Source organism: Aulonocara sp. 'chitande type north' Nkhata Bay, linkage group LG1 (assembly GCF_057382095.1).
Source record: "Aulonocara sp. 'chitande type north' Nkhata Bay isolate Kocher_YH1m ecotype deep benthic linkage group LG1, A_spYH_male_GT1.1, whole genome shotgun sequence".
NCBI lineage: Eukaryota > Metazoa > Chordata > Actinopteri > Cichliformes > Cichlidae > Aulonocara > Aulonocara sp. 'chitande type north' Nkhata Bay.
The window spans coordinates 39,487,595-39,500,585 of NC_141344.1; the positions used below are offsets into that span (position 1 = coordinate 39,487,595).

The window sequence follows — 12,991 nt, forward strand, 5'->3', positions numbered from 1 at the left end:
TATAAAACATTTAACCTCCAAATCCCCCACACACTGACTTCTGAGAAAAGTTGAAAATATATTTAATCAGACATTCGGGTTATTTCAGTATCTTCATTCTGCCCGGGTCACTTACAAGCACACAGCTGGAGGCACTGACTGATAAGACCATAAATCATGTTGCCAGTGGATCATTTGGCCATAGGGAATAGATTAACTCTCAGGTGCAGTTTTCACCCTCGTGAAGTTCATTTAGTGATATACAGAAAGCACTAATGAGCCAGACCATGTTTTTGCATATATTAGGTGATATTAGTACCTCTGGGAGTTTACTGAAGCCCACTGTACAAGCTGTTAGCACAGGATGGATGAGACAAAGTAGCATGCGTGGTCTTTGACGGCTGTCTGAAATGACAGAAGGTGTCTGATGGGAACAGGAGGAGATTATTCAATTTGAATATCTAGTTTCTTTAATCATCTCTTTGCAAGAGCCTGATATTATTTCCTGTTTGCTTCTCTGTCCCAGCTGAATTCCCCGGGCCTGCTGACTATGCCCCAAAGCTCCACCTCCAGTGAGGATGAGATGGCCCAGAGCTTTTCCGACTACTCTGATGATTGTGCCTCCGAGAGCTCCCGCGAAGAAACCATCTATGAGACTATAAGGGCCACTGCAGAGCCATCGCAGAACCGCATGGACGACATTCACACGAACTCACTGGTTATCCGTCTCTTGATCCCTGACTTGCAGCAGACAGTGAGTATCTGTGAAGGATGAGAACAGAGCTTTTGAGAGTGCTGATGTTAACCTCGTAGCATCCACCAGCTCACCCGCATCTAGGGTAGGGTTAGGCAAACATCCACCTCTTTTTTTTGTTAAAATTTTCATCTTTTTGGGACGCCAGAGCTCAAAGCGTTTAACAGAACAATATTAATGTTAACATTAACGTATGAGATTTCATCAGTAAGGGAAACGACCTCGACCCTAACCCTAGATGGGATGCCAGTAACCCGATAAATGTTTCGAATTGATCATGTTTGTGACTGTGTGAAATATTAACGTGACTGATGAACATAAACTTGCGACTTGATATGTACTGGAAATGAATGCTGTGTATTCTAACACCTTCTAACCTCTTTTGTGATCTAAAAGCTTTTATTGAAAGCTGGCTTGCAGTAAACTCAAACGCAATGATGCCATTAATGTGTGAGACCTGCAGGAAAGGTACAGTCGGTGGCATTTCAGTTGTGGCTTACAAACAGTGTCACCATGCATTAAACAGATAGGAATCTTTATAAAAATTGATAATGCAGGCAGAAAGAAACAGGTGCATTTCCAGATGTTAAAGGTTTTACAGTGATCCAAATGTGCTTCACTGCACTCTGCTCACTCCAACTCCAACAACGAAATCACTGGCATTTCTGAGAGGGTGAATATTCTTTAAGGGTCCTTTCATGTATAAAGTAGTATCCCTATTAGCTCCCCTGGTATATATCATCTGTTGTATATACCTGGAGAGATAAAAGAAATTTGCAGGAAATGTGCAAAGACTTTTGCCAAAACTTGAAAAACACATACACCTGTTAGCACATTCCATCGGTTTGCTGTTTTATCTTATTTTATACTCATTATAAGACTCCTCTAGCATGATAATATAACACATCCTTATCTCTTCCATTTGTGTGAGATTAACCTTTAAGCAAATGGATGTTTTCAGAGGAAGCAAAGGAGTGTAATCTCAGCCTTGGAGGCTTCCTGCTGTTTAAAGTAGGCTTACCAGTAATCTTTCACTCATTTACAGTTTTAAAGCCGGGGACTTAAACGAGCTCTGGCCATCAAGAATCATAATATGATATTAGTTGGTCTGTGACTGTTGAATGGGAGACGTGTAGCAGGTTGTTATATATAGCTGCATATGTGTAAGAGTGTGTATCAAAAGTTAAGGTGGGTCATGAGGTGGGCGGGGCTATTTGGAAAATTAGTGAAGAAAAGCGTTTACTGGATTAGGTGCTTGGTGAGAGTCACACTACAACATTTAATGACACAGTTTGCCCTTAGAACTCAAATACTGATTATACAATTTAATATTGCTGTGCAGTTTATAATAGAAGATGATGAACCCAGATGTGGGAGCCAAAAGGAGAAAGTAAATGAATGTTAGATTGTCCTTCCATTTCCTATTAATATGTAAATGAATAGCAGGTAGATGAATAGCTGAAAGTAAATGATGCCTAATTAATCTTATTTTTAGGCCCTTATTTCATATTCCACATTAAAGCTGCGAGCAGCAGTAGGACCGTGGCATCGCGCCTGCTGCCGTGTACGTGTGCCGGGCTCGACTCACTCGAGATGTTTGTTGCAGTCTTTCAGAAAATTCTAATTTGTCTGTTTCATAAACAAGGCACACTTCCTGTGCCTGCTAGACATTGTACAAGAACACATGTTAAGTTTATGTCACAGTGTTGTACACTGAGTGTGTGACCAGCTGCATCTCTGTGCGGGATGGAAGCGGGATGCAACATAACTTATTACATATTTAACATATTTTTGATACATTTTCATCCTTTGGTGAGCCAACTCCAAAAATATTTCATTCCTTGTTCACTGAATGACAATAAAATGTCTGTCTGTCAATCTTAAATTTAAAATGTCTCATAAGGTTTTTTGCTGTTTCAGCCTCAAACACAGACAAACCTACCACATGGCCTGCCTCATGGTTTCACACACCCACTAATATATATATATATAAGTGGGTGTATAATATATAATAATGATAATAATGTTATGATTTTCTAAAATCCTACCCCTCAATTACAGCTTCCTTTTTCGTGCCATGCTACTAGAGCCGCCATTAAATGAAAAGCCATCATTTTTACACAAAGGCATCATCAAGGCTGGAAGTTTATACAGACCTCTTTCTAAGTGGATGTGGTCAGCCTGTGAGGAATAATACTCAAAGCAAAAACATTTCCTATTCCCACTCGGTGCTGCTCTGGCTGTCGGTGCCTATTTGTTGGGACTTTGATCAAATGTAAAGTTTGGGACAGATTAGAAATGCGTGTTTAAGTTACAGTATTTTTTGTGCTTCATAGCAAAACACTGAGGCCATTTGAAAAAACTGAGTTTACTCAAAGTTGTTCCAACTCTTTAAGGCTTTCCTGACCAAATTTCAGATGGTTCTGGTAAATCAAGCAGGACTGATTCACTTAAACCATGCTGTAAATTAAATAATCTGTTAAACTCAGGCACTTTTAAAGATTCTAAAGTAAATGGTAAATGGCCTGTATTTATATAGCGCTTTTCTAGTCCCTAAGGACCCCAAAGCGCTTTACATATCCAGTCATCCACCCATTCACACACACATTCACACACTGGTAATGGCAGCTACGGTGTAGCCACAGCCACCCTGGGGCGCACTGACAGAGGCGAGGCTGCCGGACACTGGCGCCACCGGGCCCTCTGACCACCACCAGTAGGCAACGGGTGAAGTGTCTTGCCCAAGGACACAACGACCGAGACTGTCCAAGCCAGGGCTCGAACCGGCAACCTTCCGATTACAAGGCGAACTCCCAACTCTTGAGCCACGAAAGTAAAAATCTGAATATAATCAGGTTATGTGTTCAGCATGTTACCATGGATTTAGCCAGGTCAAAAGAGAGTTACTTTCATGACACAGAAAATTCTCACAACTCGCAAGCCAATAACTGTCACGGTCCAGGGTGTATTATTATTGATCTTTGTTGTTATCTGGCGCTTCACTGCAATTGTGATGGTTTCTCTAGTTCTTAGGTTTTGGTCCCTGTACTCCCGTGTGTAGTTTCAAGTCCGTGTCCTTGAGCCAGTTGTATTTCCTGTTTTACTTAAAAGGTGTCCCAGGTCATGTGTTCTGTTTTGTTTCCCTGTTGTCTTGTATAGTTAGATTGTTACCCTGTGTGTATTTTTAGTGTGTGGTTACCTCTGTTCTTCGTCGGAGCGTCTGCGTGTCATTCTGTGTATCGTCCCCGGTGTTTCTCTGTTTCTTCTCTAAGAATTACCCAATAGGCAAAGAGAGCTTAGATGGAGTCGGGTAGGAGACTTGCCCAGCTCTAACTGATACTGAGTCCCTATGGGAGACGAACCTGGTCCCTTTGAAGGCATGTTTACCAGGGTGGCCCTGGTGCACCTTCACACCGGTTAAATTCAAATTCAAATTCAAATTTTATTTGTCACGTACACAGTCATACACAGTACGATATGTAGTGAAATGCTTAGACAACTGCTCGTGACCTAAAGAAAACACAAAAGGAAAAGGCTATGAATAAGATAGGAAATAAATATGAAAAATTAAAAAGGGTAAATTTAACTAGGAAGGAATAGAATATAAATTAAGGTTAAAAATGAAATAACTGTACAACACAAATTAGAATGAAGGGTAAATTTAACTGGGAAGAATAAGATAAAATATATAAATTAAAGTTGAAAATAAAATAACTGTACAACAAAATACACAATATAGAACTATATAAGAATGTATGAAGAAATATAAATAAATATATACACAATAACAGCAGCGTGATTTAAGTAATGAAGTGAAACAATGTCCAGAATGTCCAGTGTGTGTGTAAGAACTGTATGTGTGGGTCAGTACTGTGTGGTGGTGTGATTGAGAGACCGTATCGCCGGTTATCTACGGCTCTCTAAATTGGTGCGCTTGGTAAATAACTGGGTTACATTTAGTGGCCTTGAAAACCAAGTTAACTGTTAATTTTAAGGTTAGCGTAACCTGTAAGAGCCCTTCGAGTGATGTTATAAGAATATGCAGGTTTTATGCTTCACTGTTCAAAAAAGTTAAAAAGGGAATGTCCACAATTTAGACTTTTTGAATACAGGGCGTGTTACTAAAAGCAGTTCAGCAGGAACAAAGCAAAAGCCACATCAAATCATAATAATCACACAATCAAATCGGTGGACTTATCTCATTAACCTACTCTGAGATTATGCTGATTTTATTCTGATGTGAGAGACGAGACAGGTTGGACAGAGTGGGCATGCCTTGGCCACGACGTGCCTATCTCTGTGTGGATATAATCCAATAAGATTCCAAGTTCTTGGAAGTTGTAATCCAGTAGGACCAAAACTTCAAAGTGTAAAATTTGTCATCTAATGCTGTCGCTATGACTGTCCAAACAGTCATATGTGCGTGAAAGACTATCACACAAACGCTTCACAGCAAATGATCAACTCAGTTTAACTTAACTACTGGACCTGACTGACCATCCAGTTAGTCCCAATTCTAAGTTTGTGTGATTGTTTAAGGAAAAAAGTCACCAAGTTATTCTCCTGTTGACCAACGTTCCCTCTAAGCTGCACGCGTGTGCATTTGCGCACTGCTGGTTTCTGCGCACAGAAAATCTGCGTTGCGCACAAAAATAAATAAATCTAACCTGAAATACTTTAACAATTCTGTTTTGCAGTGTGAGTCAGTAAGTGACTGGCTGCTCCTGTATGGGATTAGAACGATGCCGCCTTATCCCATAGTCCAGCCAATGATGCGATTCACATTCGTATATACACAGCTAATCAACATCGTTGACAGGCTATGACAGCGTCCTTATGTGCCGACACCGGTGTTTAGCTAGCAAAGCGGCTGATGTGGAGTGAAGCCACGTTAACGACACCATGTACAACCACTGGAGATGTGAGCAGGACAGACGGAACAATTGACGGAAAAAGTGTGGACTTTATACCAGTTTTTAAATTGTGTTGATCGGCCATGTAAAACCCCGTTAAGTGTTACGTCAAACGCTATTTCCATCATAGGATTAGGATGTTACCTGGCAGCACGGTGGCACAGTGGTTAGCACTGTTGCCGCACAGCAAGAAGGTCCTGAGTTCAATTCCACCATCAGGCCGGGGTCTTTCTGTGTGGAGTTTGCATGTTCTCCCCGTGTGTGCGTGGGTTCTCTCCGGGTACTCCGGCTTCCTCCCACCGTCCAAAGACATGCAGCTTGTGGGGATAGGTTAATTGGATAATCCAAATTGTCACTAGGTGTGAATGTGCGAATGAATGTGAGTGCAAATGGTCTGTCAGTCTGTCCCTGTGTGTTGGCCCTGCAACAGACTGGCGACCTGTCCAGGGTGTACCCCGCCTCTCGCCCTATGACAGCTGGGATAGGCGCCCCCCGCGACCCTGAAAAGGATAAGCGGAAGTGGATGGATTAGAAGTGTAGGTGGTCGAAGAGTATAAATACCTCAGTGTCCACCTGGACAACAGACTAGACTGGAGACTGATCAGTGAAGCTATCTACAAGAAGAGTCAGAGCAGACTGTACTTCCTGAGGAAGCTTGGGTCCTTCAATAAGTGTGTTGTGGAGAGTCTTCTTAAATCACCTGCTGGGGTAGCAGCATCAGAGCCAGGGACTTAAAACGGCTCAAAAACCTGATGAAGAACACTGCTTCTATCCTACTGTGGAACCAGTGGAGATGATGGTGCAAAGAGGGATTCTTCACAAAATCAAAAAAAAAGAAAATTACGGACAACCCTGAGCATCCTCTTCATGAGTCAGTTTACAGCAGCAGAGTGTCTTCAGACATGCTGTAATACAGGAGATGCTTCCTGCCCACAGCCATCAGCACCTACAACAACTCATTGAAGAATCCTGGATTAAATTAGTTATGACAATATTTAAGTCACAAGTCATGAGGACTCACACAAAAGTAAAGGATATAAAATAGAAAACAATAAATAAAATAAATCCCCCCCCCCCCCCCCCAAAAAAAAAAAAAGAAAGATTCTACTTTTAAAATCGTTCTGGTAAACAGTGACTCCACAGAGTTTTGTTTGTTTTACATGAACAGTGGGAACTGTGACTTTAGCTGTTAGCTTTTCATAAACTGCAGCGTTGGTACATTTACACTGTGGGTCAGTATGGTGCTGCTTGTTCTTTAAAGCTCTGTGAGAACTATGTGCATACAGTACAAGCAGCCTACATCCTCACTGACCATGTACCACATGTAGGCGACCTTAACTGTACATAGATGCAGCCTTCCTTTCATTCACAGTGAGAATCTGTAAGTAAACGTGGTCATAAAAGACTGCCAGTGTGAATGTGAAAGAGCAGCTAGGTGCTTCTGGAGTCTGTGCAGTAGTTTGAGTTTGCTCTGAACTGCAGCTCTTTGCTTGATGCGTGCATGTCCTTGAGGAATAATAGCTTTTTATTGGATGCACATGTGTAAAAGGACAAAGGAGTAAAAGGGACCAAAGATGGCGGGGCTGCTGCTTGGCAAAGCTCTATCTTCAGCCACTTGATGTTCCTCTCCTGAGTTTCGTTCCTTTCTGTCTTATTTGTAATGCCCTTTTATGCTGCACATTGAGTTTGTACAATCCAGTGGATTGAAATGTACAGTGATGAAATAAACTCATGACCCGTTGACGTAATTATCAAAGTGAAAAGAACTGCAGCATAAGATATGTATGTGCATGTTCACATGTACACTAAGCTCTCTCACGAGTATGCACTAGTGCTTCTGATTTCACATTCATCAGTGAGTACTCAGTGGTGCCACTTGATCACATGATTGAGTCACACAGTCCGCTTGGAAATCAAAATCAAGTGAATAATTCAAGCTAACACAAACACACACTTGCTCACAGACACGTGAGGCAGGCTCCTGAAAACTGTGCTCGTTCATATCATTTCTGAGTGAAAAGACTAGAAGCAGGAGAAAAAGAGATCCAGACTTTGTCTAAAATATTTAACAGTGTAATAATCTCTGTCACGCTGCAATTTATCCAAAAAAGTCTAAAAGTCAGCTGCAGCAATGTATAATGTTTCAAAAGAACCAACATCTTGGACAAGAAAAGGCAGGTGTAGGGAGTGACAACATTTCCTCTTTCCCACATGCTTTTCTGTGTTCTTGGTTCTTCCACAATCTTCACACTGTTCTTCTCTTACAAGCTTTCTTTTCTCACTTTATTTCATCCATCTCCACTGTCATTCAATGCCAGTACACAGTTCTTACATCCAGACAGAGACAACATCTTTTCAAAGTTAATTTCTGCTAAAAATTCAGAGGCTGGACTCAGTGACAAGCAAAGCGAGCTTTCCAAACATGGTTGGTTTGAATGCTTGGACCACAGGAGACGACAGGTTTGTGAACACCAGAAAGCCGCTGTGGACATATGCTTAGTCTAACTGTCATTAACTCAGACACCAGCACCATCAAATGTGTGTTGACAAGAGGAGTAACCAATAAGATGATTTTACCTAGTCGGGTGCCATGTAAAGCAGTTGCTGCAGCAAATGCTCACTGTTTGAAATTATCTTTTCAAATATTCTGTATTTGTGGTCTGGGTCTTACACTTTCAGTTCTGGCCACTGTGGATCATGCTAATTTCACAGTCAGGTGGGTGCCAGTGGAGATGATAACAGATTAGGTTTTCACCAATTTCAATGGTCACAACCAAAGTAGCAAAGATGACACAAAATACTAAGGGATCTTATTTCTGTTTAAGCTAGTTTTTAAAAAGCTAGGACTCCCTACAACCTCCTGCAGGGCATCCAGTCATGAGAGTAAGCCAGTGTAATGAAGGTTCACTGACGGGAGAATTTACTTGGTTTTGATGACAGGTGAAATTAAGCATCACAAAGGACCAAGGATCAAACCTGAGAATGTCACTGAACACATCCTCAACACCAGCACATCATTTCTTCTGGAGCTTGTCTTGTCACATCTTTAAAATAATATGTTTTGCATCTTTACCATCAGTTATTGACGCCCAGGGTTGGTGGTACAAACGTCCATTTTGTGAAGCAAAAGTTCAAGTTCAGGGTTGCCCTGCTTTTTAGGGTCTTTAAAAACATTTATGCACAAAATGTCTGGGCTTTACTGAGTGATGATCTCCAACATTTCCTGCAGTAATTTGCAGCCAATGTGAAGTGGCTGTGATAAGAATTAGCTCCAAGTGCAGAGCCATGGATCTCACCTGGAACAGTATAGAGTATTCAATGTTTAATTAAACATTGCAGTGGTCAGCATATGCAGCATTTAGTTCTTACAGGTGCTGAGAGATCTCAGTGGACGTGAGCCTTTTTGTCCTCTTGGCATACTTTTGTGATGTCTTTGTCCTTAATAATTACAAAAATTTAAAAAACCTAAGTGAAAGTGTTGCTTTTTTTTTTCTACAGTGTTAGGGATAAAGTCACAGCAATGGGTAAGAATGAGTGGTTTATTTCCAGTCTTAGGTGGCCAGATGCTGTTTCTCCAGGAGAATATCTCTACAGTTCAAGCGTGACCACTGGAAAACACAGTTTTGTCAGTTTTTATTCTGTATATCTCTGTGCTGACGTCCAAAGTACAAGAGCAAACCCTAACACATGCACACACTATCACTGTTTCATATATAATGCTGAAGTTGAGCACAGTCGGTTCAGGAAGCACTAACAATGGGAGTGGATGGAAGTCTGCTATTGTAAGAAGAGGACAGGAGGCCCTATCAGTCCACACAGCCCCTGCCAGATGCCAGACATCTGTTTCTGTACACGTCCAACCCTTCACCTCCTGTCTTCGTCTCAACGCCAGGCAAGAGGATTAAAGCTACACAGAGTTCACAAACTGTTCATCACTTCAGACTTTATTAAAGACACAGGCCTGCTATCACTGGCTGAGCAGTGCCACGGCACAGTGCCCGTAATCCTCTCTGATTCAGACCAGAAATCCTGCATTATTTGTTTGGGTTTTTTCACAGAAGCTGGAGCTGAGAAAGAGCAGGGGCAGAAGGGTTCTGTCAATTACATCCGCAGCGAGGACAGCGGCCCCGCTTAGCATCCTAACAATAAAACAATAAATTAAAAAAGGTTTGGCAGTGATGTGTGTGTCTAGTTTTCGTAACTGGGACAGGGTTTGGGTTATTAAAACACCAGTTTGGATATGTTAGAACTGTTTTAATTGGGCACCATTGTTCTTTAGCTCTGGTCTAATCTTCTCTTGAGTCTTATGGTCCAAGTTATTTGCATCTGCCAGTCAAAAGTTAGAAGTCCAGTACAAGTGAAATGTGTGTCACATAATGTTTGTTGTTTTCAGAGGTGATTATTTACTTTTTCTTGCTTGTGTCTGCCAGCCAACACTTCAGGCATCACTTTCTAATCAGTTTGTCTATTTTTTTCCTCTCACATATCCCCCCTCCCCCTCTGCTGTGCTCCAAACCCAACCAGAAATGCATGCGCTTCAACCCGGATGCAACGGTCTGGGTTGCCAAGCAGCGGATCCTTTGTACACTTAATCAGAGCCTGAAAGATGTGCTCAACTATGGGCTTTTCCAGCCAGCGAGCAACGGGAGAGAAGGCAAGTTCCTGGATGAAGAACGCATCCTCCGAGAATACCCCCAGCCAATCAGCAAGGGCGTCCCAGCTCTGGAGGTAAACTGTTGACAAATTTACGTGAATCACATCACATTTTTTGGATATTTTATGTTACATAATCTAAAAGTTCAAACGGGAAATTGTTTAAATTCTGATGTAAATAATACAGGTGAGGTTAGAAGTTTACATTCACTCATCATCATGAATATCAGGGTAAATTTCTTTATACTGTTTTTCTTTCCAGGGTGGAATGAAAAACAGTTCACATTTTAATCACTTAAAAAAAAATCTGAATTAGATGCATAAATGTATCTTGGATTTTCTCTAATCCACACATGGTCAAACATATATGTACAGGCTCAAATGTCATTAGTGAGCATGATTTGCTGTAGCTTGTAGTTTCTCTTTGTCAGCATAAAAAGGATTTGTCAGCACTCATTGGACTGACCAATACTCAGAATAACAGGATAGATCCAAGGAGAATTCACATTTACATTAAAGTCTACTGGAGCCATTTTTACACAGCTGCAGATTCCAAGATAATCAGTTCAAACAATTTTATCGAAGCACAAGTTATTTGGTGTCATCACTTTGCCAAACTGTTAGCCTCAGATGAGAGGGAAGTGGTTAGGATGTTCAGGAACTGGAAACTACTGGAATACATGGTCCAACAAAAGTGCCTGGTCAACGTGCAACTTACTAAGAGACATTTAATCAATATATAGATTTTTATCCTGTGTTGGTCATAGAAAACCCTAAATAAAGCCAACATTGTGCACCCAATTCTTCTTCTTAAAGATATATGCTGTAGCCTGGAAAAAGGACAGCTCAAACAAATAATTAAAATCCCCAAGTTACAATGACATCCATGCCCATGACGACTGTGTGTAAACCTCAAACCGCAAATGTATTTTTTGAGATGTATATTTTAAAAAATTCAAATCAACACTGAAATTCAGTATCGTTGAAAAGTGAGGAAGGACTGAAGGAATCATTCTTTTGCTTATGTGGCTCAAAGGTTCTGTGCAATACTTTGATTTAGATATAAGTTTGCAAGTAATTTAAAAAATCCTGTTAGTATGGATCTTTAACGAATCCTGCAGTAAAATGTTTACAGCTGACAGCAGACAGCCCGTAAAAGTAGTGAAGTGTGCTCTTGATCAAAAGGACGCATCTTAGGCATTATCCCCAGTGATTTCCTTTCCAGAGGAAAAGTTGCTTTCAAGATGCACCCAGAGGTGCAAAGTAAACTGGCTGTGACTGAGACTTATTAGAGGTCACTGGATCCCAAATGTGTACTAATTTAATAGAGGGCTTACTGGAGCCACCCTTTTGATTCGGGACTTTTATTCAAGGCATAGTTGCACTCACTCTGTGGTATCTGATCTCAGATCAGTACAGCACAGACGTGTAATGAGGTATAATATAACTGTTGCTTTACAGTAAGAAGTTACTGACTGTCAGGAGAAATATTAAATATAAAGTCATAATGATTTTTCTTGAATTTCTGTTGATGCCTACAATTTGTAACCGTTTTGCTTACTTTTTTTTACTCAACAGTTCCGATACAAGAGCAGAGTCTACAGACAGCCCAATGTCGATGAGAAACAGATCGCCAAACTTCATACAAAGGTAGGATTTCTGTTGAGTTAGTATTTAGTCACATGCTTAGGAAGCACACTGACTCTCAGACAGGGATTGCAAGTCATTTATGATGAGCCAACTTTGACTAAAAGCAGAGACCGGTTTTCCAAATAATGCCACATGACCTGACATGTTTACTTCACCTTGATTTTGACATGCACATAGAGACAGAGGATCATCGATAAGACTATCGATAAGCTTTTACCCACAATTCAGCTGAACTGAATGGATTTAAAAATCCCAGTGAGGTAAAAACACATTAAAGATGATATTTAACGAGGATGCGCCTCTTTGCACCTACCTGACACTGGGTGCTTGGAACAGCAGATAAATGCTCTTAGAAACCGGGTACATGTAGCTGAGACAAATGATCATGAAATCCAAGAATAAATAATAAATGAAATGTGCGACAATAAATGTCACACTTCCACCCACCTCACTCTGACTGTTGGCTGACCCCTGGGAAGTGTGAAAACACAACAGTAATGGCTGTTTCACACCAAAGGTGTTGCCAAAATAAAATCATAAAAATGAGAAAAGAAAGGACGCTCACAGATTGCGTTTCTTTGTAGTGGCCTCAATAATCACTCTCTCAATTGGATTAACGCTTGCATCTGTTTGCTGTGCTTCTTGGCAGCTCGAGTTGTGACGAGAAAAGAGTGAGGGATAGAAAGTCCAAGCAAGCGTACAGTGCGACTTACCTGTCAGTTATGCTTATTTGGCTTTGCTGTTCCTGTGTGATAGTCGAGAAAACTCTGTGAGTTTGTATGCTGCTCAGATGAAGGCTGTTCTTTTTTCTGGCAGCCCAACAGCAGACTGCTCCCTCACTCTATCTCTGTTCCTCCCACATGAACTGAAATAAATGTATACAGTAAATTGAAGATTTCTAGCGTCTCCATCGCTGTGAAAGGCTAGCTCTGGGCTGCTTTCCCACTGCTACTGTAATCCTGTATTGCAGCCAAAGTATAAGTGTCTCTGGCAGCGCTCTGTTACCGGCATTATGGGAAACAGTCTGACAGCTGCTCTAACT

At 41.1% G+C, this 12,991-nt stretch overlaps 1 protein-coding gene across 1 annotated transcript in view; it reads left to right on the plus strand.

The window, feature by feature from the left end:
* Positions 1–508: 508 nt before the first annotated feature.
* shank2b (SH3 and multiple ankyrin repeat domains 2b) overlaps positions 509–12,991 on the plus strand; it is a 202,950-nt gene continuing 190,467 nt past the window's right edge. The window contains exons 1-3 of the mRNA XM_086295555.1: positions 509–733; positions 10,171–10,374; positions 11,878–11,949. Of these exons, the coding sequence (XP_086151681.1) occupies positions 530–733; positions 10,171–10,374; positions 11,878–11,949 (480 nt within the window). The 5' untranslated portion in view covers positions 509–529. The remainder of the gene's footprint in view (positions 734–10,170; positions 10,375–11,877; positions 11,950–12,991) is intronic.